At 47.1% G+C, this 27,367-nt stretch overlaps 1 protein-coding gene across 2 annotated transcripts in view; it reads left to right on the forward strand.

Annotated features, from left to right (window-relative positions):
• Positions 1-27,367, forward strand: part of LOC147084975 (NACHT, LRR and PYD domains-containing protein 3-like) — a 112,938-nt gene that overhangs the window by 16,673 nt on the left and 68,898 nt on the right. For both annotated transcript variants that reach the window (XM_085979692.1, XM_085979691.1), the window contains exons 2-4: positions 3,825-3,989; positions 19,745-19,822; positions 24,378-24,544. In XM_085979692.1, coding sequence (XP_085835818.1) covers positions 19,777-19,822; positions 24,378-24,544 — 213 coding nt within the window. In that variant the 5' untranslated portion in view covers positions 3,825-3,989; positions 19,745-19,776. The remainder of the gene's footprint in view (positions 1-3,824; positions 3,990-19,744; positions 19,823-24,377; positions 24,545-27,367) is intronic.

Consider the following 27,367-nt stretch of genomic DNA (forward strand, 5'->3'; position numbering starts at 1 on the left):
TTATTGAGTCTTAATTAATTTATTTTATAACCCTACTACACCCAATAAGATTTATTACTGCTAGTAAACTTTACTAATACTAATGGAACCTTACAATTACTAATACATTTCCTGGGATTTAAAAGACAAGAGAAGTGAGCAAAATACTCACCAACCAATCACTTACCCTTTTCCCTGTGATGTCACCTTTTATTTTTCTCCGAATGCGGTTGGGGGGTTTCACAGAGCCGAACTCCCACTGGTCTCTGTCCCCTCCCGTGCAGCTTTTAACTTCTGCTCCTCTGGAGGCTGATAAAGATAGATAAAGGAGCACCTCCCTCCACTCCTCGCCTAACTCCCTTTCTCATCAAACACGCAGGTTTACACTCTGTGTAAAGTTAAGGCACAGATTGGGGGCAAGGTATTGACTTGGATAGAGAACTGGTTGGCAGATAGAAAGCAAAGAGTTGGAATAAACGGGTCTTTTTCCGAGTGGCAGGCAGTGACTCGTGGGGTACCGCAGGGATCAGTGCTCGGAACCCAGTTATTCACAATATATATTAATGATCTGGTCGAGGGAACTAGATGTAATATCTCCAAGTTTGCAGATGACACAAAGCTGGGTGGGCTTGTGTGCTGTGAGGAGGATGCCAAGAAACTCCAGGATGATTTGGACAGGTTGGGTGATTGGGCAGAAGCATGGCAGATGCACTATAACGTGGATAAATGCGAGGTTAACCACTTTGGTGTCAAAAACAAGAAGGCAGATTATTATCTGAATGGCAATAGATTGGGAGAAGGGGAAGTGCAACGAGACCTGGGTGTCCTTGTGCACAAGTCGCTGAAGGTAAGCATGCAGGTGCAGCAGGCGGTTAAGAAGGCAAATGGTATGTTGGCCTTCATAACGAGAGGATTTGAGTACAGGAACAAGGATGTCTTGCTGCAGTTGTTCAGGGCCTGGGTGAGACCACATCGAGTATTGTGTGCAGTTTTGGTCGCCTTATCTGAAGAAGGATATTCTTGCCATGGAGGGAGTGCAGCGAAGATTCACCAGACTGATACCTGGGATGGTAGGAATGACGTATGAAGAGAGATTGTGTCGATTGGGCTTGTACTCACTGGAGTTTAGAAGAATGAGAGGGGATCTCATTGAAACTTATAAAATTCTTACAGTACTAGACAGACTAGATGCAGGAAGGATGTTCCCGATGGTCGGGGAGTCCAGAACCAGGGGTCACAGTCTAAGGATAAGGGGTAAGGCATTTAGGACTGAGATGAGGAGGAATTTCTTCACCCAGAGAGTGGTGAACCTGTGGAATTCTCTACCACAGAAGGCAGTGGAGGCCAAATTCATTAAATATTTTCAAGAAGGAGTTGGATATATTTCTTCAGGCTAAAGGGATCAAGGAGTATGGGAAGAAGGCAGGGACAGGGTACTGAGTTTGGATGATCAGTCATGATCTCATTGAATGGCGGAACAGGCTCGAGGGACCGAATGGCCTACTCCTGCTCCTATCTTCTATGTTTCTATGTTTCTGTTCCAAGCTGCACTCCGTGACAAACTGCACTCAGTTGTGAATTACAATTCTGAACTGGACGCTGGATTTACTGAGTTATTTTCTATCAGTAAATCTATTTCTGAATTTCGCGATGGCAGTTGAATTAAATGATTATCGTTTAAGTATAAACTGATAAAATGATACATAAATCTTATATTTTAATGATTATTAGTAAAATTATTTTGTGTTGTCAGAAAAGTTTCTTGTTGATCCCATGATCCCGGTGTACAGATACATACAATTCCATAACAGCAACAGATTTAGATGGTTTAAGACAATCTGATTTTCAGCGGTCACAGGGTGAATCTCCAACAATGTATTTATTGATGTACTTCTGTAGATGCGGCACTGTTTAATGTTCTGTACAGCTGGAACTGACGGTGGATTCAGTGAACCCGCAGTGTCAGGTCTGGTGGTGTAAAAATCTGTTATTTGAATCGCAGCTTCATGGTTAGAAACACTGGCTGAATGTTCAGGGTTAATGTTCTTCACTAAACTCCGAAAATGTGATGTTGGTTTTGTTATTTCCGTTTTCAGTTATTGTCCGTGAGTGATTTCCTCTATTGCCAGGGTAACAATCTGTCAGATCTCAGTACAAGAGGCCTTGGCTCCAATTTATATCTGAAAGACTGTGAAACATTCAGTGTAAACTCCTGTCTATGTACTCGGCAGTCCAGGAGTAGGAACCTGTTGTTTCTGAGCAGTAGGGTATGTAGATACATATAATTGGTAAGTCTTCCTCTTGCCATGGTTTAGTAACAGTTATTTTTTAAATTTGATAACCTCCGTCACAATATATTTTTGAGTGGGGAATATTGTTCCACATGTTACTCAGTTCTGGGCACCGCCCCTCAGGAAAGAGATGTTGGCCTTGGAGGGGATGTAGCGCCGATTCACCGGATGATACCTGAGCTAAAAGGGTTAAATTATGAGGACAGGTTGCAAAGACTAGGCTTGTATTCCCTTGAATATAGAAGATCAAGGGGTGATCTAATTGAGGTGTTTAAGATGATTAAAGGAGTTGACAGGATAGATCGAGAAAAACTATTTATCCTCTGGTGGGGGAGTCCTGAACAATGAGGCTTAAACTTCAACTTAGAGCGAGGCTGTTCAGGGGGATAGAATCATAGAATAATTGTCATGGCACAGTAGGAGGCCATTTGGCCCGTTTAGCCAGTGCTGGCTCTCTCCAAGAGCACTTCAGCTCAATCCCCCGCCCTTTCTCCGTAGCCCTGCAATTTTTTCAGGTAATTCTCCAGTTCCATTTGGAGGGCAGAAAGCATTTCTTAATACAAAGGGTAGTAAAAATCTGGAAATCTCTCCCCCAAAGAGCTGTTCAGGCTGGGGGACAATTAAAAATGTCAAAACTGAAATGAATAGACGTTTTTCTCTCTCCACGGATGGTGCCTGACCTGCTTAGTGTTTCCAGCATTTTCTGTTGTTATTTCAGATTTCAACATTACAGTATTTACCTATTGTATTAATAGATGTTTGTTGGGCATTAAGGGTTACCGAACCAAGGCAGGTCCATGGTGTTAAGACACAGATCAGCCATGGTCTAAATGAATGGTGGAACAGGCTGGAGGGGCTGAATGGCCGCCTCCTGTTGCTGTGTTCCGATGAAGACCTCCCACCACTGGGGGAGCGATAGCGATACACTCCTGCTGTTACCCTCCCGCGCAGGCGCAGTGCCGCTCCCATGCTGTCCCGCGGAGGCACAGTGCCGCTCCCTTGTTAGGCGCAGTGCCGCTCCCTTGCCCTCCCGCGCAGGCGCAGTGCCGCTCCCTTGTTCGGCGCAGTGCCGGGCGGCGCGGGTTGGTTGGTGAGTGAGGGTCAGACACAGGCTGGTTGCCCAGGTTACAGGACCTGCTCTGTGACTGAGGGAACTCGGCTCCATTCAGCACCCGGCCCGACAGCGGCTGCTCAGCCCTGAGTTTAGATCACAGCGAGGGAGGGAGCGGATTGACAGGGTCACCGCTCCGGGCAGTAACTCCGCACAGAAAATGGCGCATTTCCGCCCAGAGCAGTGAAAATGGGGGAGTCTCAGGAGGCTGGAAATTTACTGTGAGGAAAATCTCCAAACTAAACACACAGCCCCACAACTGGGGATCTGAGGAAAATCTCCAAACTAAACACACAGCCCCGCAACTGGGGATCTGAGGAAAGGGACAAAATCAAACAAATACTCGGCATTCAAATTGGATTTTTAGTATGCAGATTAAAGGTCTACATTACATTATTTCACGCTTTCAATATTGTTCTAATTTTCTGCTCTACCACAATTAGATATCCCAGTGAATGATGGTGTGATTGAGGAAGGTGCTCAGCTCGAAGTAAACAGGGATTGTAGACTGAGGAATGACAGTAGCTGAACCAGCACAGGATTGTGAGCACCAACCAGAGAGAACACTTCCGATTCAAAGAACTTCCAGAGATTGACTGGGGAACAAGGTAAGAGAGAGTCCCATTGACTCAGAAACACACTGGTCCTGCAGATGGACTGGGGGAAAGGTCAGAGAGTCCCATTGACTCAGATACACACTGGTCCTGGAGATGGACTGGGGAGGAAGGTCAGAGAGAGTCCCATTGACTCAGATACACACTGGTCCTGGAGATGGACTGGGGAGAAAGGTCAGAGAGAGTTCCAGTGACTCAGATACACACTGGTCCTGGAGATGGACTGGGGAGAAAGGTCAGAGAGTCCCATTGACTCAGATACACACTGGTCCTGGAGATGGACTGGGGAGAAAGGTCAGAGAGTCCCATTGACTCAGATACACACTGGTCCTGGAGATAGACTGGGGAGAAAGGTCAGAGAGAGTCCCATTGACTCAGATACACACTGGTCCTGGAGATAGACTGGGGAGAAAGGTCAGAGAGAGTCCCATTGACTCAGATACACACTGGTCCTGGAGATAGACTGGGGAGAAAGGTCAGAGAGAGTCCCATTGACTCAGATACACACTGGTCCTGGAGATGGACTGGGGAGGAAGGTCAGAGAGAGTCCCATTGACTCAGATACACACTGGTCCTGGAGATGGACTGGGGAGAAAGGTCAGAGAGAGTCCCAGTGACTCAGATACACACTGGTCCTGGAGATGGACTGGGGAGAAAGGTCAGAGAGTCCCATTGACTCAGATACACACTGGTCCTGGAGATGGACTGGGGAGAAAGGTCAGAGAGAGTCCCAGTGACTCAGATACACACTGGTCCTGGAGATGGACTGGGGAGAAAGGTCAGAGAGAGTCCCAGTGACTCAGATACACACTGGTCCTGGAGATAGACTGGGGAGAGAGGTCAGAGAGAGTCCCATTGACTCAGATACACACTGGTCCTGGAGATAGACTGGGGAGAGAGGTCAGAGAGAGTCCCATTGACTCAGATACACACTGGTCCTGGAGATGGACTGGGGAGAAAGGTCAGAGAGAGGCCCATTGACTCAGATACACACTGGTCCTGGAGATAGACTGGGGAGAAAGGTCAGAGAGAGTCCCATTGACTCAGATACACACTGGTCCTGGAGATGGACTGGGGAGAAAGGTCAGAGAGTCCCATTGACTCAGATACACACTGGTCCTGGAGATAGACTGGGGAGAAAGGTCAGAGAGAGTCCCATTGACTCAGATACACACTGGTCCTGGAGATAGACTGGGGAGAAAGGTCAGAGAGAGTCCCATTGACTCAGATACACACTGGTCCTGGAGATAGACTGGGGAGAAAGGTCAGAGAGAGTCCCATTGACTCAGATACACACTGGTCCTGGAGATGGACTGGGGAGAAAGGTCAGAGAGAGTCCCAGTGACTCAGACACACACTGGTCCTGGAGATGGACTGGGGAGAAAGGTCAGAGAGAGTCCCATTGACTCAAATACACACTGGTCCTGGAGATGGACTGGGGAGAAAGGTCAGAGAGAGTCCCATTGACTCAGATACACACTGGTCCTGGAGATGGACTGGGGAGAAAGGTCAGAGAGAGTCCCAGTGACTCAGATACACTCTGGTCCTGGAGATGGACTGGGGAGAAAGGTCAGAGAGAGTCCCATTGACTCAAATACACACTGGACCTGGAGATGGACTGGGGAGAAAGGTCAGAGTCCCATTGACTCAGATACACACTGGTCCTGGAGATGGACTGGGGAGAAAGGTCAGAGAGAGTCCCAGTGACTCAGATACACACTGGTCCTGGAGATAGACTGGGGGAAAGGTCAGAGAGTCCCATTGACTCAGATACACACTGGTCCTGGAGATGGACTGGGGAGAAAGGTCAGAGAGAGTCCCATTGACTCAGATACACACTGGTCCTGGAGATGGACTGGGGAGAAAGGTCAGAGAGTCCCATTGACTCAGATACACACTGGACCTGGAGATGGACTGGGGAGAAAGGTCAGAGAGTCCCATTGACTCAGATACACACTGGTCCTGGAGATGGACTGGGGAGAAAGGTCAGAGAGAGTCCCATTGACTCAGATACACACTGGTCCTGGAGATGGTCTGGGGAGGAAGGTCAGAGAGAGTCCCATTGACTCAGATACACACTGGTCCTGGAGATGGACTGGGGAGAAAGGTCAGAGAGAGTCCCATTGACTCAGATACACACTGGACCTGGAGATGGACTGGGGAGGAAGGTCAGAGAGAGTCCCATTGACTCAGATACACACTAGTCCTGTAGAGAGTACACACAGGTTACAAAGTGAGGCAGGAAATGGTGAGAATGAGACTGGGAAAGTCTGACCACCGAGCACAATTATCCAGCATGAGGCCGTGCAATGGAATGTGAAGTGAGATCAGTTTCTGTCTCTAAACACAGTCACACTGAATCTTTTGTATGTTTTAAAGTAAAGGGATTTGTTCTAAGAGGTGACTCTGGGGCAGAGCCCAGCAGATGGACACGTGTCTGTTTGTTAGGTGGGACTGAACTCACACCGACACCTTCAGATCTCAGTGTTAAAATAGCTCAGATCTGGTGACCAATCAAGGGGAAAGATTGAACAGGGAAACTAATTAAAATCAATTCATTGAACACGATTCAGAGACAAACCTATAGCCTGTGACCAGCAGATACGGAGTATTGTCAGATAGTGAATGCTGAGCACAGCATTATTATGTAAGAAGTAGGAGCAGGAGTAGGCCACACAGCCCCTAGAGCCTGTTCCACCATTCAATAAGATCATGGCTGATCATCGACCTCAACTCCACTCTCCTGCCCGATCTCCATATCCCTTGATTCCCCGAGAGTCCAGAAATCTATATCTTAGCCTTGAATGTACTCAATGACTCAGCATTCACAGCCCTCTGGGGCAGAGAATTCCAAAGAGTCACAACCCTCTGAGTGAAGAAATTCCTCCTCACCTCAGTCTTTAATGGCCGACCACTTATCCTGAGACTATGCCCCCTAGTTCTAGACACACCAGCCAGGGGAAACAACCTCGCAGCATCTATCCTGTCAATCTCCTTCAGAATCTTATATGTTTCAATGAGATAACACCTCATTCATCTAAAATCCAGGGAGTATATCACAGAATCACAGAAACCCCACAGTGCAGATAGAGGCCATTTCGGCCCATCGAGCCTGCACCGACACATATTCCACCCGATCCCCGTAACCCCACGTATTTAATCCCCCTAACACTAAGGGTCAATTTATCATAGCCAATCAACCTAACCCGCACATCTTTGGACTGTGGGAGGAAACCGGAGCACCCGGAGGAAACCCACGCAAACACGGGGAGAATGTGCAAACTCCACACAGACAGTCGCCCGAGGCCGGATTCGAACCCGGGTCCCTGGCGCTGTGAGGCAACAGTGCTAACCACTATGCCCATTCTACACAATCTCTCCTCATAGGACAACCCTCTCATCCCAGGAATCAATCTAGTGAACCTTCGTTGCACCGCCTCCAAGGCAAGCATATCCTTCCTTAGATAAGGAGACCAAAACTGTGCCCAGTACTCCAGGTGTGGTCTCACCAAGACCCTGTACAATTGCAGCAAGACTTCCTTACTCTTATACTCCAGGCCCCTTGCAATAAAGGCCAACATATCATTGCCTTCCTTATGCTTGCTCTACCTGCATGCTAGCTTTCTGTATTTCTTGCATGTGAACACCCAAATCTCTCTGATCACCAACATTTGAAAGTTTCTCACCATTTAAAAAGTATTGTGTTTTTCTATTCTTCCTCACATTTCCCTACATTATACTGCATCTGCCACCTGCCTGCCCACTTAGTTAGTCTCTCTATATCCCTTTGCAGACTGTGTTCCCCTCGCAGCTTACTGTCCCACCTAGATTTGTATCGTCAGCAAACTTGGATACATTACACTCGGTCCCTTCATCTAGGTCATTAATGTAGATTGTAAATAGCTGAGGCCCCAACACTGATCCTTGTGGCACCCCACTAGTTACAGCCTGCCAAACTGAAAAAGATCATTTATCCTGACTCTCTGTTTTCTGTCCGTTAACCAATCCTCTATCCATGCTGCTTTATTACCCCCAACCCCATGGGCCCTAATCTTGTGTAATAACCTTTTATGTGGCACCTTATTGAATGCCTTTTGGAAATCCAAATATACTACATCCACTGGTTCCCCTTTATCTACCCTGCTAGTTACATCCTCAAAAAAACTCTAATTTGTCGAACGTGATTTCCCTTTCATAAAACCATGTTGACTCTGCCTAATCATGTTCTGATTTTTAAGTGCCCTGATACAACTTCCTTAACAATGGATTCCAGCATTTTCCTGATGACTGGCTTGTAGTTTCCTGTTTTCTCTCTCCCTCCTTTCTTGAATAGCGGTGTTACATTTGTGACCTTCCAATCCGCTGGGACCATTCTAGAATCTAGGGAATTTTGGAAGATCAAAACCAATGTACCCACTATCTCTTCAGCCACCTCTTCTAGAACCCTAGGATGTAGGCCGTCAGGTCCAGGGGATTTGTCGGCTTTTAGCCCCATTAGTTTCTCTAGTACTTTTTCTCTACTTATATTAATTAGGTTAAGTTCCTCACCCTTGGTTCCCTACCAATTTTTGGTATGCTTTTTGTGTCTTCTACTGTGAAGACAGATACTAAGTGTTTGTTTAACGTTTCTGCCATTTCCTCATTCCCCTTAATAATTTCAGTGTGGGGGGTGTGGAGTGCTGGGACGGAGGGGGTGGGTATCTGGGCCATGAGGTGGCGCTGGGCTGGGCCAGTGGGTGTGGGGGGGCGGAGGCCTGGGCCAGTGTGGAGGGCGGGGTGGAGTGCTGGGCCAGAGGGGGTGGGTATCTGGGCCAGTGAGGTGGCGGGGGGCTGAGCCAGTGTGGGAGAGTGCGGGGGCGGCAGGGGCCTGGGCCAGTGAGGTGGCGGTGGGCTGGGTCAGTGGAGGGGGCGGGTATCTGGGCCAGTGAGGTGGCGGGGGGCTGAGCCAGTTTGGGGGAGGGGGCGCTGTGCCCGTGGGGGGACGGAGGAACAGTATCACTTGAATTGTACAGGATCGGTCAGAAGGTAAGTTCCATGTTGCTGAGCCTCACTGCAAGTAAAATATGCATTGAATGAGGTGTTTGATAGAAACATAGAAGATAGGAGCAGGGGTAGGCCATTCGGCGCCTCGAGCCTGTTCCGCCATTTAATGAGATCATGGCTGATCATCCAAATTCAGTGCCCTGTCCCTGCTTTCTCCCCATATCCCTTGATCCCTTTAGCCTTAAGAAATATATCCATCTCCTTTTTGAATATATTTAATGAATTGGCCTCTACTGCCTTCTGTGGTAGAGAATTCCACAAGTTGACCACCAGTTCACCACTCTCTGGGTGAAGAAATTCCTCCTCATCTCTGTCCTAAATGGCTTACCTCTTATCCTTAGACTGTGACCCCAGGTTCTGGACTCCCCGACCATTGGGAACATCCTTCCTGCATCTAGTCTGTCCAGTCCTGTCAGAATTTTATAAGTTTCAATGAGATCCCCTCTCATTCTTCTAAACTCCAGCGAGTACAAGCCCAATCGACCCAATCTCCTCATACGTCATTCCTGCCATCCCAGGTATCAGACTGGTGAATCTTCGCTGCACTCCCATCGGAAACATCCTTCCTGCACCTAGTCTGTCTGGTCCTGTTAGAATTTTATACGTTTCAATGTGCCCTCCTTTGTGAAGACAGAACCAAAGTATGTATTTAATTGGTCTTCCATTTCTTTGTTCCCCATTATAAATGCATGAGGGAGAAAGGAATCTCAGGTTATGCTGATGGGGTTAGATGAAGAGCGCTGGCAGCAGGCTCGTGTGGACCATCAAGTGGCACAGACCACTTGGGCTGAATAGCTTGTTTCTCTGCTGTTAATTTGATGTAAAACAGGAGGTGACGATGCTGCATTTTCTGAGAGAGTTTGGTATAAAGAGAACATCAGAAGCTTTGCTCTAATTCTGTAGCTGGAACAAGCAAACTCCTCCGGTGGAACTGGGAGATTCCAGTCGCCCAGCCAGAGCGCGTGGAATATCCTGTAAAAGTGAAATGAGTTTAACTGTTTCTAAAACATTGAATCACAAATAAGGTTTGTGTATTTCACAGAGGAGGGTTTGATCAGAGACTGGTCCCGTTTGACACGTGGGTGAAGAGTCAGGCAGGTACATCTCCATCTCCAGCCTCCCTTTCCTCAATGCTTTGCCACCTCCCAAATTTCTGCCCATCTTTTTCACAGCCTCATGTTTGAATCTCTCCAATTGGGTTTCTGCTCCTGCCACAGCACTGAAATGGCAGTAACCAAAGTCCCAGTCGACACATTCTGAGACTGTGACCGTGGTAAACTATCCCTCCTCATTCTTCTCGACCTCTGCCGTCTTTGACCCGGTCGAGCACAACATCCTCCAACGCCTCACCCCCATTGTCCAGCTCAGTGGGACTGCAGTCACTTGGTTCCACTTTTACCCATCCAGTTGTAGCCAGAGAATCTCCATCAATGGCTTCTCTTCCCGCTCCCGCACTGTTCCCTCTGGAGTCCCCCATGGATCTATCCTTGCCCCCTCCTATTTCTCATCTACGTGCTACCCCTTGGAGACAGCCGAAGACAAGTGGTCAGCTTTCACATGTACCCTGACGACACTCTGCTCCACCATCTCCACCAGCTCTCTCGAACCCTCCACTGACTCTGCTTTCTCTCGCTGCTTGTCCGACATCCATCTGTGATGAGCTACACATTTCTCCAATTAAACATTGGGAAGACCAAAGACATGGTCCTTGGCCCCTGCCAGGAATTCTGTTCCCTCCCCGTCCCAATCAGAGTCTCAGATTCAAACATACTGTTTGCACATGATATCAAGAACTGGCTGACTGCACTGGATACAGCAAAGGGTATGGGCCCCGACAACATCCCAGCTATCATGCTGAAGACTGGTGCTCCAGAACTAGTCACCCCTCTAGCCAAGCTGTTCCAGTACAGCTACAACACTGGCATCTATCCGACAATGTGGAAAACTGTCCAGGTATGTCCTGTCCACAAAAAGCAGGACAAATCCAACCTGGCCAATTACCGCCCCATCAGTCTACCCTCAACGATCAGCAAAGTGATGGAAGGTGTTGACAGTGCTATCAAGCGGCACTGACTCACCAATAACCTCAATGATGCCCAGTTTGGGTTCCACCAGGACCACTCGGCTCCCGGCCTCATTACAGCCTTGGTCCAAACATGGACAAAGGAGCTGAATTCCAGAGGTGAGGTGAGAGTGACTGCCCTTGACATCAAGGCAGCATTTGACCAACTGTGGCATCAAGGAGCCCTAGTAAAACTGAAGTCAATGGGAATCGGGGGGAAAACGCACCACTGGCTGGAGTCATACCTAGCACAAAGGAAGATGGTTGTGGTGGTTGAAGGTCAATCATCACAGCCCCAGTACATCACTGCAGGAATTCCTCAGGGCAGTGTCCTAGGCCCAGCCATCTTCAGCTGCTTCATCAATGACCTTCCCTCCAACATAAGGTCAGAAATGGGGATGTTCGCTGATGACTGTAGTGTTCAGCGCCATTCACAACGCCTCAGATAATGAAGCAGCCCATGACTGTATGCAGCAAGACCTGGCCGACGTTCAGGCTTGGGCTGATAAGTGGCAGGTAACATTCGCGCCACAAAAGTGCCAGGCAATGACTATCTCCAACAAGCGAGAGTCTAACCGCCTCCCCTTGACATTCAACGGCATTTTCATCACCGAATCCCCCACCATCAACATCCTGGGGCTTACCATTGACCAGAAACTTAACTGGACCAGCCACATAAATACTGTGGCAACAAGAGCAGGTCAGAGGCTGGGTATTCTGCGGCGAGTGTCTCACCACCTGACTCGCCAAAGCCTTTCCACCATCTACAAGGCACAACTAAGGAGTGTGATGGAATACTCTCCACTTGCCTGGATGAGTGCAGCTCCAACAACACTCAAAAAGCTCGACACCATCCAGGATAAAGCAGCCTATTGATTGGCACCACATTCACCACCTTAAACATTCACTCCCTCCACCACCGGCGTACCGTGTCTGCAGTGTGTACCATCTACAAGATGCACTGCAGCAACTCGCCAAGGCTTCTTCGGCAGCACCTCCCAAACCCGCGACCTCTTCCACCTAGAAGGACAAGGGCAGCAGGCGCATGGGAACACCACCACCTCCAAGTGCCCCTCCAAGTCCCACACCATCCTGACTTAGAAGTATATCGCCGATCCTTCATCGTCGCTGGGTCAAAATCCTGGAACTCGCTCCCTGACAACACTGGGAGTACCTTCACCACACGGACTGCAGCGGTTCAAGAAGGCGGCTCACCACCACCTTCTCGAGGACAACTAGGGATGGTCAATATATGCCGGCCTTGGCAGTGACGCCAGGTGCCATTAGCGAATAAAAAAACAGTTTTATGGGATGGACAATGGAGGCCTGGAACATGGAAAAGGATGCCAGATGAGACTATATCGAATGTTGTTGGAAGGTGAATGATGGACAAGGAAGGGTTACACACCATGGTCACAGTCACAGAGATTGTAGTTTGTGATGGTTCAGGGCAAGTTGGAGTTACATAGAAACTGCAGCAGAGAAACAGTCCATTCAGCTCAAGTGGTCTATGCTGTGTTTATACTCCACAGGAGCCTCCTCCCACTCCAATTACATCTTGACACCGTATCCACATATACGTTCGCGAGCGTTAGACTCGCGACACCAATATTAAATAACATTCAGAACGCCGGAGAACCCGTCCTCCTGGAATGGATTGAGTGAGTTTGTCGCACTCCCCTCACTTCAGGAAAAATGAGCTCATTCACGTTGGATCTAAAAAGGATAGATTGGAGAATTTTCTAAATGGTTAGTGTGTATGTCCCTTTAAGGGAAGAACTGGTTTTAGACTGCAGTACCGGCAGTGACTACCCCTGTATAAAAGGCCCTAGCAGGCTTCTGTATTTCAGTCTGACGTTGCCCTCCTGTTCAGTAAAGTACCTGTTAAACTGTTCTCCCGAAGTCCGTGTATTATTGAGGCGCGGACTTTACAGTGGCGACGAGTAAGTTCGAACTCGCCTGCAGTGTGGCATCATCTCACGGGGATCTCGCCCTGAGAGGAAGCTTCTTGGAGGTCGTAGTCTGAGCAACGGGCGTCGACCGCGGGAAACCGCCCAAAGAATTCATCGGTGTTCGGAAGATTGCGGGAGAGACTGTGGAGAGCTGTGCTTAGCTCCCCAGTTGAAGTGTTCCAGCAAATCGTGCTGGTGGCAGGTAGTGCGCTGACCCTTCCGGACTGCGGTGGGCTCAAGCTCGATCGAGTGGCTCTACAAAACGAGCTGCGCAGCATCGCCGGGAAAAGAAAACCAGAGAGAGAGAGGGTGGAGCGCACAGGGTGCGGTCGGTGCTCAAGAACCGTGCAGCGGAGTGAAAATAAATGGGGGGGGGGTGGAGGGGAAAGCGAGATGCGCCGAAGCCGCGAGTCGCCGCCATTACCCCGTAGAACACTAGGAGCAGCGCGGCAGCAAGGGGAAAAAGGAAAAGCGCGGGAGGCTCCATTTTATCCCATTGGGGAAGAAGGAAAAGCGCGGGAGGTGCCATTTTATTCCATTAGGGAAGAAGTAAAAGCGCGGGAGGCGCCATTTTAAATCACCCAAGATGCCGAAAAGTGGCAGTATCATTGCTTTCGACAACTAGGTAGAAGACTGGACCACGTATGTGGAAAGAATTGAAGTGTACTGCAAGGCAAATGAGGTGGCCGATGGGAAGAGGGCGTCGGTATTATTGAATTTGATGGGCGCGAGTACGTATGGCCTATTGCGAAATTTAATTACCCCAGCTAAACCAATGGAGAAAAGTTTTGAGGAAATTGTTCATATATTACAGGAACACCTAAACCCTACGCCGCTGCTGATAGTAGAAAGATTCAAGTTCCATAAAAGAAATCAGCACAAAGATGAGAGCAATGCTGACTACCTTACGGAACTACGCAAGTTTTCGAAGCACTGCCAGTTCGGAGCCGGACTGGCAGACACCTTACGGGATAAGTTTGTCTGCGGGCTCCAGAGTGAAGGAACCCAGAAACGACTACTTTCAAAAAAGGACCTGACGCTAGAACAGGCTTTCAGCGTGGCAGTATCCTATGAAGCAGCAGCACTGGGAGCTGCGGAAATACAACAGAAACCACAAGAATACAGCGCTAACGAAATGTCGTATGGAGCAGAAAAGTGCTATCGCTGCGGCAGAACAACCCATGAGCAGAAGGACTGCTGGTTTAAGGACAAAGTATGCAGGCAATGCGGAAAAATGGGACATATGGCAAGAGTCTGCAGGTCGGGAAAGAAAACCAACACGACAAGAACTAAGGAACAGTACAGGGAAGTAAAGAAACTGACAAACAGTAGTTCGGAAGATCAGGAGAGTGATAAGGACTCCGGGAGCAGGGGACTAAGTTGTCTAAAGTTACACAACATGATCGCAAAGGAAGATCACCGAACCATTTGGGTCACCCTCATGATAGCAGGGTCCCCAGTAAAGATGGAATTGGACACAGGATCAGCCCTAACTGTCATGAATCGACAAGACAATGAGCGGCTATTCTCACACATACCCTTAAAGGACACGCCTATTGTATTGAAGACATACACGGGGCAAAAGGTCTAACCCAGAGGGAAAATAAGGGTGCCAGTTAAATATAACGGCAAGGAAACACAGAAACTATATATGTATATACTACGAGATGGAGGACTACCATTATTGGGACATGAATGGATCAGAAAGATACAATTGGATTGGCATTCCATTCTGGCGCTAACTGTGACTGACAAAAAGGATGATGACGTCGCACCTGGACGTCTGTCACAAATTCTATCTGACGTGGAAGAGGTGTTCCAGCAAGGACTTGGGGCTCTAAAAGGAGTAAAGGCAACCATAAAGATTGAGGATAACGCAAACCCAAAATTTTTCAAGGCCAGACCGGTGCCATACGCGATCCGCCCCGCCGTTTAAGCTGAACTGGAGAGTCTGGAGTGTTCGGGTGTGCTGTCCAAGGTGGACTGGAGCGAGTGGGCCACTCCCATCGTTCCTGTAATGAAGAAAGTATTGAGCAGCACGCCTGGGGAGCTAAAGAAGGTTCGCATCTGTGGGGACTTCAAGGTGACTGTGAACCCAGTCCTGCACACAGTACAGTATCCACTTCCGCGGATAGAAGATATTTTCGCCTCACTATCTGGAGGGAAACGTTTTACAAAGATTGATCTGGCCCAAGCGTATCTACAAATGGAGGTGGAAGAAGCATCTAGAAAATACCTCACAAACACTCACGAAGGCCTTTACCAGTACAATCGACTGGTATTCGGGGTAGCATCGGTCCCGGCTATTTGGCAGAGGGCAATGGAACAAGTCCTGCAAGGGATCCCGGGGACCTAGTGTTATTTGGACGACATCCTGGTCACGGGCGAAAATGACAATGAACACCTTGCCAACCTGGAGCAGGTGCTCACGAGATTACAGGAATATGGGCTGCGAGCCAACCGCCCCAAATGCGAGTTCTTCAGGAGACAAATCTCGTATTGTGGCCACATGATTGATGAGGAAGGGTTGCATAAGTCGCCGGACAAGATTGAGGCTGTAGTCAAGGCTCCAGCACCTGAATGAGTGTCGCAACTGAGGTCATTCCTCGGGTTGGTGAACTACTATCATAAGTTCTTGCCGAATTTATCTACAATTCTGCACTCGCTGAACGCCCTGCTGCAAACTGGAGTGACATGGAAATGGAGTGATGAGTGTAAGCATGCCTTTCAGGAATGTAAATGCCTAATCACTTCAAAAGAAGTATTGGCCCACTACAACCCAACACTACCGATTCGGTTGGCATGTGATGCGTCACCCAATGGCATTGGAGCGGTACTTTCACACAAATTACGTGACGGTTCAGAGGCCAATAGCCTTTGCGTCGCGCTCTAACCTCAGCCGAGCCTAAGTACGCCCAGGTTGACGGGGAGGCCCTCAGCCTGGTGTGGGGGGTGAAGAAGTTCAATCACTATCTGCACGGGCAGAAATTCACCCTACTGACTGATCATCAACCCCTGGTCTCCATTTTTAACCCAAAGAAGGGCGTTCCGGTGATGACGGCGCAACGGCTGCAAAGATGGTCACTTTTTCTAGGGGCACATCAGTACGACAGAGTACAAGGGTACGAAACAGCATGGAAACGCTGATGGGCTGTCGCGCCTACCGTTGCCTACGGTAGAAGAAACACCTGCAGTGGACCCTGTTGAGATATTCCATGCATCCATAGTCGAATGTTTGCCAGTTACCAACTCGAGTATAGAGAAGGAAACCCGAAATGATCCGATACACTCTCGGGTCTACGATTTAACGGTGAAGGGATGGCCAGCATATGGCGACTCACTGTTGCCAGCATTCTCGCCAAGGAGAGAACAGCTGTCAGTGTGCTGGGGAACCTTGATGGGTGGAATTACCACTCGGGATCCACACAAGTTGAGAGATAGAATGCTCAATGAGCTTCATGAGGGTCATCTGGGAGGGGTAAAAATGAAGAGCCTAGCCAGGGCATTTGTGTGGTGGCCGGGAATCGATAAAGAAATCGAGGATATGACCAAGAGATGCACAGGATGCCAGAAGGTCCAAAACGCTCCACCACAGGCCCCGCTACATCCATGGGAGTGGCCCTCATCTCCATGGCAACGGGTACACATTGATTTTGCTGGTCCATTTATGGACTCAATGTTTCTAATCGCTGTGGACGCCCATTCGAAATGGCCAGAGGTCATTAAAATGTCCTCCACCACCACGGAGAAAACTATTGCAGTCCTAAGGACCATCTTCGCCAGGAATGGGTTGCCAGAACAGATTTGCTCCGACAATGGCCCATAGTTTGTGTCTGAGGATTTCCGGAGGTTCCTGAAGAATAATGGGGTGAAACATTACACATCTGCCCCATATCATCCAGCCACAAATGGATTGGCTGAGAGATTTGTTCAGACCTTTAAAAAGGCCAAAAAGGCAATGTATAATGACATACCACGACAACACAAGGTGGATAGTTTCTTGTTTGCTTACACATGCGACACATGCAGTAACCAACCAAGCTCTAGCCGTACTGTTCTTCAACCGAAGGCTAAGATGTCACCTGGATTTGCTCAAACCAAACATAAGACGAGATGTTGAGGATAAGCAATTCCAGCACATAAAGGAGAAGCCAACCCGGAGCTTCAAGGTAGGGCAACCAGTCTTGGCCCGCGACTACCAAACAGAAAAATGGCAGCCAGGAACGATATGCACACAGCAGGGACCACTAATGTACACAGTGGACGTTGGAGAGAGCATTGTGAGGCGCCATGCTGACCAGATTCTAGAGTCACAAGAACAAGCCAAACCCGTGCCACGAGAAGGTGCACCTAGTAATCAACCTGAAGTACAGATTGCGTCTACCTCAGAAGCAGTGGTATTGGAAGCTGACGAACCAACCAGTGACGATGAACCAGAATCGGCTTCGCCGCAAGAGCAGGATACTCAAAGGCGCTATCCAGTCAGGATCAGAAAGCCTCCTCAAAGGCTGAACTTATAAATGCTTATTTCAGTTGATGTATATAATATCCAGAAAATTGTAATTAGTTATTATTTAGTTGTTAAATGAATGTTATGTACTGTTTATCTAAAAGGGGAGGAATTGTTGTGTATGTCCCTTTAAGGGAAGAACTGGTTTTAGACTGCAGTACCGGCAGTGACCACCCCTGTATAAAAGGCCCTAGCAGGCTTCTGTATTTCAGTCTGACGTTGCCCTCCTGTTCAGTAAAGTACCTGTTAAACTGTTCTCCTGAAGTCCGTGTATTATTGAGGCGCGGACTTTACAGTTAGAAGTTAGGAACTGTAGATGAGCAGAGAGAACTAGGGGTCCACGTAACCTTAACCGCAGAGCTCGGCCGTTCAGGGGTGATGTTACAAAGCATTTCTTCAGACACAGTGTAGTGGAAATCTGGAACACTCGCCCTCGAGAAGCTGTTGAGTCTCGGTCAATTGAAAATGACAAAACTGTGATTGATAGATTTATGTTAGGCAATGGTATTTAGGGTTATGGAACCAAGGTGGGGAGATGGAGTTAAGATACAGCTCAGCCATGATCGAATTGAATGGAGGAACAAGCTGGAATGAATGAGTGGCCTACTCCTGTTCCTGGGCCTCTATTTATAAAGCCAATGCTCCCATATACGTTTCTAAAAGCCTTATCGTCCTGTCCTGCCACCATCAAAGATTTCTGCATCTATACCCCCAAGTTTTTCTGTTGTACCAGTTGGTTTAAATTGCATCGCCTCATTCTTCCTTCCAAAATGCAGCATTTCACACTTCTCTGCATTAAACTTCATCTGCCATGTGTCTGCCCATTTCACCAGTGTCTCTGTTTCCTCCTGAAGCCTCCTGCTATCCTCCTCACGGTTTACGACTTTTCCGAGATTCGTGTCATCGACAAACTTTTAACTTATGCCCTGTATACCTAAGTCCATGTCACTGAAATATATCAAAAAGAGCAGTGGTCCTAATCCCGCCCCCTGGGGACACTGTAAACTTCCCTCCAGTGTGAACAATATCGGTTCACAACTACTGTCTGTTTTCTGTCCCTTCGCCAATTTAGTATCCACGCTGCCACTGCTCCTTTACTATCATTGGCTCCAACTTTGTTCACCAGTCTATTATGAGGTACTTTATCAAACGCCTTCTGAAAGTCCATATACAGAACATCAACTGCACTACCTTCATCAACCCTCTCCTATTTCATCCATTAGTTCATTCAAGTCAGCCAGGTTTGATTTGCCTTTTTAAAAAAAATCCATGTTGTCTGTCGCTAATTAACCCATGTTCTTCCAAGTGACAGTTAATTTTGTTCTGGAAATATTGTCCCGAGGAGTTTCCTCAACACCGATGTTAAGCTGAGTCGCCTGTAGTTATTTGGTTCATCACACACTTTTTTTGAAAAGGAAAGTAACGTTTGCAGCCCTCCCGTCCTCTGGCACCTTTCCCATATCCAAGGATTGGAAGACTGTGGCAGAGCGGATGATATTTCTACTTTGAGCCCTGTCAACCGTTTTAGTACATCGTCCGAATCGATTTATATCCTGTCCAATTTCTCTACCACCTCCTCCTTTACTGTACAATTGGCAGCATCCTCTCCTTTAGTGAATACGGAGGCAAAGTGTTAATTTAGTACCTCAGCCATGTCCTCTGTTTCCACAAGATGATTGCCTTTTTGGTCCTTAATCGGCCCCACCTTTCCTTGGACTATTCTTTCACTATTTATGTTTATAAAAGGCGTTAGTGTTCCCTATTATGTTACCACTAATCATTTCTCATACATTCTCCTTGCCCCTCTGTTGCTGTTGAGTGTTTATTCCACTAGTGGCAGCGTTAGTGAAACAGCAACGTACTGAAATTTACAAAGTCTCAAACTGGTACTGAATCAACTGAATCGCTTTTACATTTCCACAGTGGGTAAAGGAAAGGCCGCTGATTGATAGTTTCAATGGACGCATGTGCGCGGGCACACACACAAATGGAGAATTATGATTGTAAAACAGCAGTCACATCCACCAGTTGTATATTCATGGTGTTTTCTGAGATCCCAGAGCTACCAGCTGCTGTACTGATGGGGGAGGAGGGACTTGATATCATGTTTAACAAGGCAACGTTCTCCTTCTCATTTTAATATTTCCGTCTAACCCTCCCATTAATATTATACTTGTTGCAGAGCATCAGAGCCTGGGAACGCCTGTCACCACCATGGCTGAAGGTCCAACATCTTCAAGAAGAATGAGAATGGACACAGGTAGATTCACAAAACTCTTTAAAATACAATTTCTGTCCTGACAAAAGGTCCAGATCTATTGCCTGAAGCTGCAGCTCTCACAGGTCGAGGGAACAGGTCAGGGGCTAAGTACAAAGAGGGAAGTGAGTGACCATCTAGAGGGTCCTCCGCAGTCACAGGTGGAGGGAGCCCCTGAGTACTGGAACTGTCCAATGGATACCTGGTGTTGGGGACTGTAAGGTGGAGAGAGACAGTGACTCAGGATCGTATTCTTGAACAAACAGTGTGGCCCCAGAGAGCAGGAGGCCACCCAGTGGGGCGGGGGTGAGAGGCAGGTGGGGCCCAGGAATAGGAGAGCGATACTGGTGAGAAATTCTATCGTCAGCGGAATAGACAGACTTTTCTGCAGCCCTGAGCAGGTCAGGTATGATTAGTTACCTCCCTGGTGCCAGAGGGAAGAACATCCTGAAACATACTCAGGGAAGCAAAGGGGAGTAGAATATAGCCATGGTCAGAACCAATAACACGGACAGAAATACGTTTATAGAGGGACTATTGAGACTGAGGCATTAAACTGAGAAACAAGGCCTCAAGCTGTTGAACTCCGGATTGTTTTGCATTGGGCTGCTTAAGGAGGGTAGAAACATACATAGAAGATAGGAGCAGGAGTAGGTCATTCGGCCTCTCGAGCCTGCTCCGCCATTCAATGAGATCATGGCTGAGCATCCAAATTTAGTACCCGGTCCCTGCTTTCTCCCCATACCCCTTGATCCCTTTTGCCTTCAGAAATATATCCAACTCCTTCTTGAATATATTTAATGAACTGGCCTCCACCACCTTCTGTGGTAGAGCTCCACAGGTTCACCACTCTCTGGGTGAAGAAATTCCTCCTCATTTCTGTCCTAAATGGCTTACCCCTTATCCTTAGACTGTGACCCCTGTTTCTGGACTCCCCGACCATCGGGAACATCCTCCCTGCATCTAGTCTGTCCAGTCCTGTTAGAATGTTATAAGTTTCAATGAGATCGCCTCTAATTCTTCTAAACTCCAGCGAGTACAAGCCCAATCGACCCAATCTCTCCTCATACGTCATTCCTGCCATCCCAGGTATCAGCCTGGTGAATCTTCGCTGAACTCCTTCCATGGCAAGAACATCCTTCCTCAGATAAGGTGACCAAAACTGCACACAATACTCAATTCCTGGGACATTGGAACCGGTTCTGGGGGAGGTGGGACCAGTTCAAACCAGACGGTTTGCACCTGGGTAGGGCCGGGACCGATGTCCTAGGGGGAGTGTTTGCTAGTGCTCTGGGGGAGGGTTTAAACTAAAATGGCAGGGGTTTGGGAACCTGAGCAGGGAGACAGAGGAAAGGGAAACAAGGATAAAAGCAAAAGATAGGAAGGAGAAAAACAAAAGTGGCAGTCAGAGAAATCAACGGTTTAAATCAAACATGGCCACAGTAAATAATAATTCTAATATGTCTAAGAGCGTTAAAAAAATAAGCCTGAAGGCTTTGTGTCTTAATGCGAGGAGCATTCGTAATAAGGTGGATGAATTAGCTGCGCAAATAGAGGTAAACGAATGTGATTTGATTGGGTTTACGGAAACATGGCTCCAGGGTGGCCAAGGCGGGGACCTCAACATCCAGGGGTATTCGATATTCAGGAAAGATAGGCAAAGAGGAAAGGGAGGTGGGGTAGCATTGCTGGTTAAAGAAGGGATTAACACAATTGTAAGGAAGGATATTAGCTCTGATGATGTGGAATCTGTATGGGTAGAACTGAGAAATACTGAGGGGCAGAAAACGTTAGTGGGAATGGCATATAGACCTCCAAACAGTAATGCGGAGGTTGGGGATGGCATTAAAAGGGAAATTAGAGATGCGTACAATAAGGGCACAGCAGTGATCATGGGTGACTTTAATCTACATATAGATTGGGCTAACCAAATTAGTAACAATACTGTGGAGGAGGAATTCCTGGAGCGTTTACGGGATGGTTTCCTGGACCAATATGTCGAGGAACCAACTAGAGATCAGGCCATCTTAGACTGGGTATTATGTAACGAGAAAGGATTAATTAGCAAACTTGTTGTACGAGGCCCCTTGGGTCGGAGCGATCATAATATGATCGAATTCTTCATTAAGATGGAGAGTGAAGTAGTTGACTCAGAGACTAGGGTCCTGAATTTAAATAAAGGAAACTACGATGGTCTGAGGCGCGAGTTGGGTAGGATTGATTGGGGGATTTCACTCAAAGGGTTGACGGTGGATAGGCAATGGCAAACATTCAAAGACCGCATGGATGAACTACAGAATTTGTTCATCCCAGTTTGGCATAAAAATAAAACAAAAAAGGTGATTCAACCGTGGCTAACAAGGGAAATTAGGGATAGCATAAGATCCAAGAAGAGGACATATGAATTGGCCAGAAAAAGCAGTAAACCTGAGGATTGGGAGCAGTTTAGGATTCAACAAAGGAGGACAAAGGGATTAATTAAGAAAGGGAAAATAGAATATGAGAGTAAGCTTGCAGGGAACATAAAAACTGACTCAAAGCTTTTATAGATATGTGAAGAGAAAAAGATTAGTGAAGTCAAGCGTAGGCCCCTTGCAGTCAGAATCAGGGGAATTAATATTGGGGAACAAAGAAATGGCAAACAAATTAAATACATATTTTGGTTTTGTCTTCACAAAGGAGGACACAAATAACCTACCAGAGATGTCGGGGAACATAGGGTCTGATGAAAGGGAGGAACTGAAAGAAATCAGTATTTGTAGGGAAATGGTGTTAGGGAAATTGATGGGATTGAAGGCCGATTAATCCCCAGGGCCTGATAATCTACATCCTAGGGTACTTAAGGAAGTGGCCCTAGAAATAGTAGATGCATTGCTGATCATCTTCCAACATTCAATGGAATCTGGAACAGTACCCATGGATTGGAGGGTAACTAATGTTACCCCACTATTCAGAAAAGGTGGTAGAGAGAAAACGGGGAATTACAGACTGGTAAGCCTGACATCGGTAGTGGGGAAAATGCTAGAGTCTATTATAAAAGATGTAATAGCAAAGCACTTCGAAAACAGTGACAGGATCGGACAAAGTCAACATGGATTTACAAAAGGTAAATCGTGCTTGACTAATCTACTGGAATTTTTTGAGGATGTAACTTGTAAAATAGATAAGGGAGAACCAGTGGATGTGGTGTATTTGGACTTTCAGAAGGCTTTCGATAAGGTCCTGCATAACAGATTGGCATGTAATGTTAAGGCACATGGGATTGGGGGCAAGGTATTGACTTGGATAGAGAACTGGTTGGCAGACAGAAAGCAGAGCGTTGGAATAAATGGGTCTTTTTCCGAGTGGCAGGCAGTGACGGGTGGCGTACCGCAGCGATCGATGCTAGGACCCCAGCTATTCACAATATATATTAATGATCTAGACAAGGGAACTAGATGTAATATCTCCAAATTTGCAGACGACACAAAGCTGGGTGGGCGTGTGTGCTGTGAGGAGGATGCCAAGAAATTACAGGATGATTTGGACAGGTTGGTTGATTGGGCAGAAGCATGGCAGATGCAGTATAATGTGGATAAATGCGAGGTTATCCACTTTGGTGGCAAAAACAGGAAGACAGATTATTATCTGAATGGCACTAGATTGGGAGAAGGGGAAGTGCAACGAGACCTGGGTGTCCTTGTGCACCAGTCGCTGAAGGTAAGCATGCAGGTGCAGCAGGCGGTTAAGAAAGCAAATGGTATGTTGGCCTTCGTAGCGAGAGGGTTTGAGTACAGGAACAAGGATGTCTTGCTGCAGTTGTACAGGGCCTTGGTGAGACCGCACCTTGAGTATTGTGTGCAGTTTTGGTCACCTTATCTGAGGAAGGATGTTCTTGCCATGGAGGGAGTGCAGCGAAGATTCACCAGGCTGATAGCTGGGATGGCAGGAATGACGTATGAGGAGAGATTGGGTCGATTGGGCTTATACTCGCTGGAGTTTAGAAGAATGAGGGGATCTCATTGAAACTTATAAAATTCTAACGGGACGAGACAGACTAGATGCACGAAGGATGTTCCCGATGGTCGGGGAGTCCAGAACCAGGGGTCACAGTCTAAGGATAAGGGGTAAGCCATTTAGGACAGAAATGAGGAGGAACTTCTTCACCCAGAGAGTGGTGAACCTGTGGAATTCTCTACCACAGAAGGCAGTAGAGGCCAATACATTAAATATATTCAAGAAGGAGTTGGATATATTTCTTAAGGCTAAAGGGATACCGGGTAGTGAATTTGGATGATCAGCCATGATCTCATTAAATGGCGGAGCAAGCTCGAGGGGCCAAATGGCCTACTCCAGCTCCTATCTTCTATGTTTCTATGTCTATGTTTCTATGAAGGTATATTAGTGAACATTTACTGATACAGGGGATGATCGGGTTGGCTGGATCCGATAAGCTGCCGATAAGTTGTGTTTGACAAATTTGCACACAGAATTGACTTTATAGATTGAGGAATTTAGCAGATGCGATGTATGTGGGTTTTCAGAAGCTGTTTGTTAACGTGGTTCTTTGTGTTCACAGATCCAAACTCGACAATCAATAAGTTCTTGACAAAGTGCGCCGATTACCAGCTGTTCAGGTTGACGAAATTCTACCGGGACAGACTGGAACACGCGATTGAAGATGGTGTGGAGGGACTCGGTCTCTGGTTAACAGGCGAGGAACATTTCAGTGGAGAAGAGTATCACGTAAGTGGGAGGGACACGGAATGAGTTTAGTTTATTCTAACATCACAGAACTGAAAATATCCTAACATAGGAACTCGATTGAAAAAAGATCACGGTCTATGTAATTCCCCATCCTAACATGCTGATAATCGACTGCTACAATGATAATGGAGTTGTTGACTAATCGATCTATATCAATTAATCTACAACAGACCCAGACATGAGGTGAGGAAACCCCAGAGGTGGAGCGCTTTGGGAACCAGAGTCCAAAAGTCACCTGTTCCCCTCACGCATTCTATACTTACCACGTCATATTTCAAATTACTCATATACTGCATCCCAAAATGTGATTTTCTGAAGTAAATCTATCTAATTTGCTGTTTAATGATTCAATATTAACGCTTCCACCGTCTCCCTAGGGAGCCTGTTCCCCAGATTGACCACTCGCTCACTGAAATCGTTTTCCACAGACTAGTTTTGGATTTACCCTCCTTCATATACTGGACAAAGTGAATCAGCGATCATATCACCTCTCAACCTTTTCTCTTCCAGTGAGAACATGCTCAATTTAGACAATAGCTCCTCCTAATCCAACCCCTCCATTCCCTCAGTCACTCTCGTTGATCACTTCAATAGCTGTGATAACCTTTTTGTACTGAGGCAATCAGAACTGTACACAATATTCTCAGTGCGGTCACACCAATGATTGATAAAGTAGTGGGATTATCTCACTACATCTGCTCAATATTGATCTGTGAGCACATCCAAAATCTGATTTTCTTTCCTCACTGCCACTGAGAATTGTTCCAATATCAAATATTGGAATCTGAGAATGTTACAGAATGGAATTGGCAAAATATCAAATAGATGGATAAAACTGCAATTATTGTGAAACTGAAACAATGATACGAAGAGGTGAAAATACCCAGCGGATCCATCAGTATCTGGACAAAGAACAGGGGAACGGGTCGGGTATAACACTGGTGTGGACTGAAAACAAAGGGAAATGGTTTTAGTGGGACTGGGAAAGGAGAGACCAGAGGCAACAGACAGGAGTTAGAGGGAAGGCAATGTGCTGAGTGACCAGGAAACTACTTCATAGTAAATCGGGGAAAGGTTAGATGACACGAAAAAATCCCTCTGGGTTAAAGAAAAGACGTTAAAAACAGGAGAGTTCACTCATACGGTGAAATATTGAGACACAAAGAAAGGAAACAAGCCAACAAAAGCACTGAGGATGGAAAAACCGGACAGTTCCCATTCAGTACAGTGCAATTGTTAGTTTTCTCCATCGAGTCACCGAGGTTAATCCCAACCCCCTGCTCAATACCCATTACTGTTAATATCCCACCTAGGTTAATCCCAACCTCCTGCTCAATACCCATTACTGTTAATATCCCACCTAGTCTAATCCCAACCTCCTGCTCACTGCCCATTACTGTTAATATCCCACCTAGTCTAATCCCAACCTCCTGCTCACTGCCCATTACTGTTAATATCCCTAGTCTAATCCCAACCTCCTGCTCACTGCCCATTACTGTTAATATCCCACCTAGTCTAATCCCAACCTCCTGCTCACTGCCCATTACTGTTAATATCCCACCTAGTCTAATCCCAACCTCCTGCTCACTGCCCATTACTGTTAATAACCCACCTAGTCTAATCCCAACCTCCTGCTCACTGCCCTTAACTGTTAATATCTCACCTAGTCTAATCCCAACCTCCTGCTCACTACCCATTACTGTTAATATCCCACCTAGTCTAATCCCAACCTCCTGCTCATTGCCCATTACTGTTAATATCCCACCTAGTCTAATCCCAACCTCCTGCTCATTGCCCATTACTGTTAATATCCCACCTAGTCTAATCCCAACCTCCTGCTCACTGCCCACTACTGTTAATATCCCACCTAGTCTAATCCCAACCTCCTGCTCATTGCCCATTACTGTTAATATCCCACCTAGTCTAATCCCAACCTCCTGCTCATTGCCCATTACTGTTAATATCCCACCTAGTCTAATCCCAACCACCTGCTCACTACCCATTACTGTTATTATCCCACCTAGTCTAATCCCAACCTCCTGCTCACTGCCCATTACCATTAATATCCCACCTAGTCTAATCCCAACCTCCTGCTCACTACCCATTACTGTTAATATCCCACCTAGTCTAATCCAAACCTCCTGCTCACTACCCATTACTGTTAATAACCCACCTAGTCTAATCCCAACCTCCTGCTCACTGCCCATTACTGTTAATATCCCACCTAGTCTAATCCCAACCTCCTGCTCATTGCCCATTACTGTTAATATCCCACCTAGTCTAATCCCAACCTCCTGCTCACTACCCATTACTGTTAATATCCCACCTAGTCTAATCCCAACCTCCTGCTCACTACCCATTACTGTTAATATCCCACCTAGTCTAATCCCAACCTCCTGCTCACTACCCATTACTGTTAATAACCCACCTAGTCTAATCCCAACCTCCTGCTCACTGCCCATTACTGTTAATATCCCACCTAGTCTAATCCCAACCTCCTGCTCATTGCCCATTACTGTTAATATCCCACCTAGTCTAATCCCAACCTCCTGCTCACTACCCATTACTGTTAATATCCCACCTAGTCTAATCCCAACCTCCTGCTCATTGCCCATTACTGTTAATATCCCACCTAGTCTAATCCCAACCTCCTGCTCACTACCCATTACTGTTAATATCCCACCTAGTCTAATCCCAACCTCCTGCTCACTACCCATTACTGTTAATATCCCACCTAGTCTAATCCCAACCTCCTGCTCACTACCCATTACTGTTAATATCCCACCTAGTCTAATCCCAACC

Source organism: Somniosus microcephalus, unplaced genomic scaffold (assembly GCF_052327205.1).
Source record: "Somniosus microcephalus isolate GS21.2 unplaced genomic scaffold, FLI_Smic_1.0 unresolved_chr9, whole genome shotgun sequence".
Classification (NCBI taxonomy): domain Eukaryota; kingdom Metazoa; phylum Chordata; class Chondrichthyes; order Squaliformes; family Somniosidae; genus Somniosus; species Somniosus microcephalus.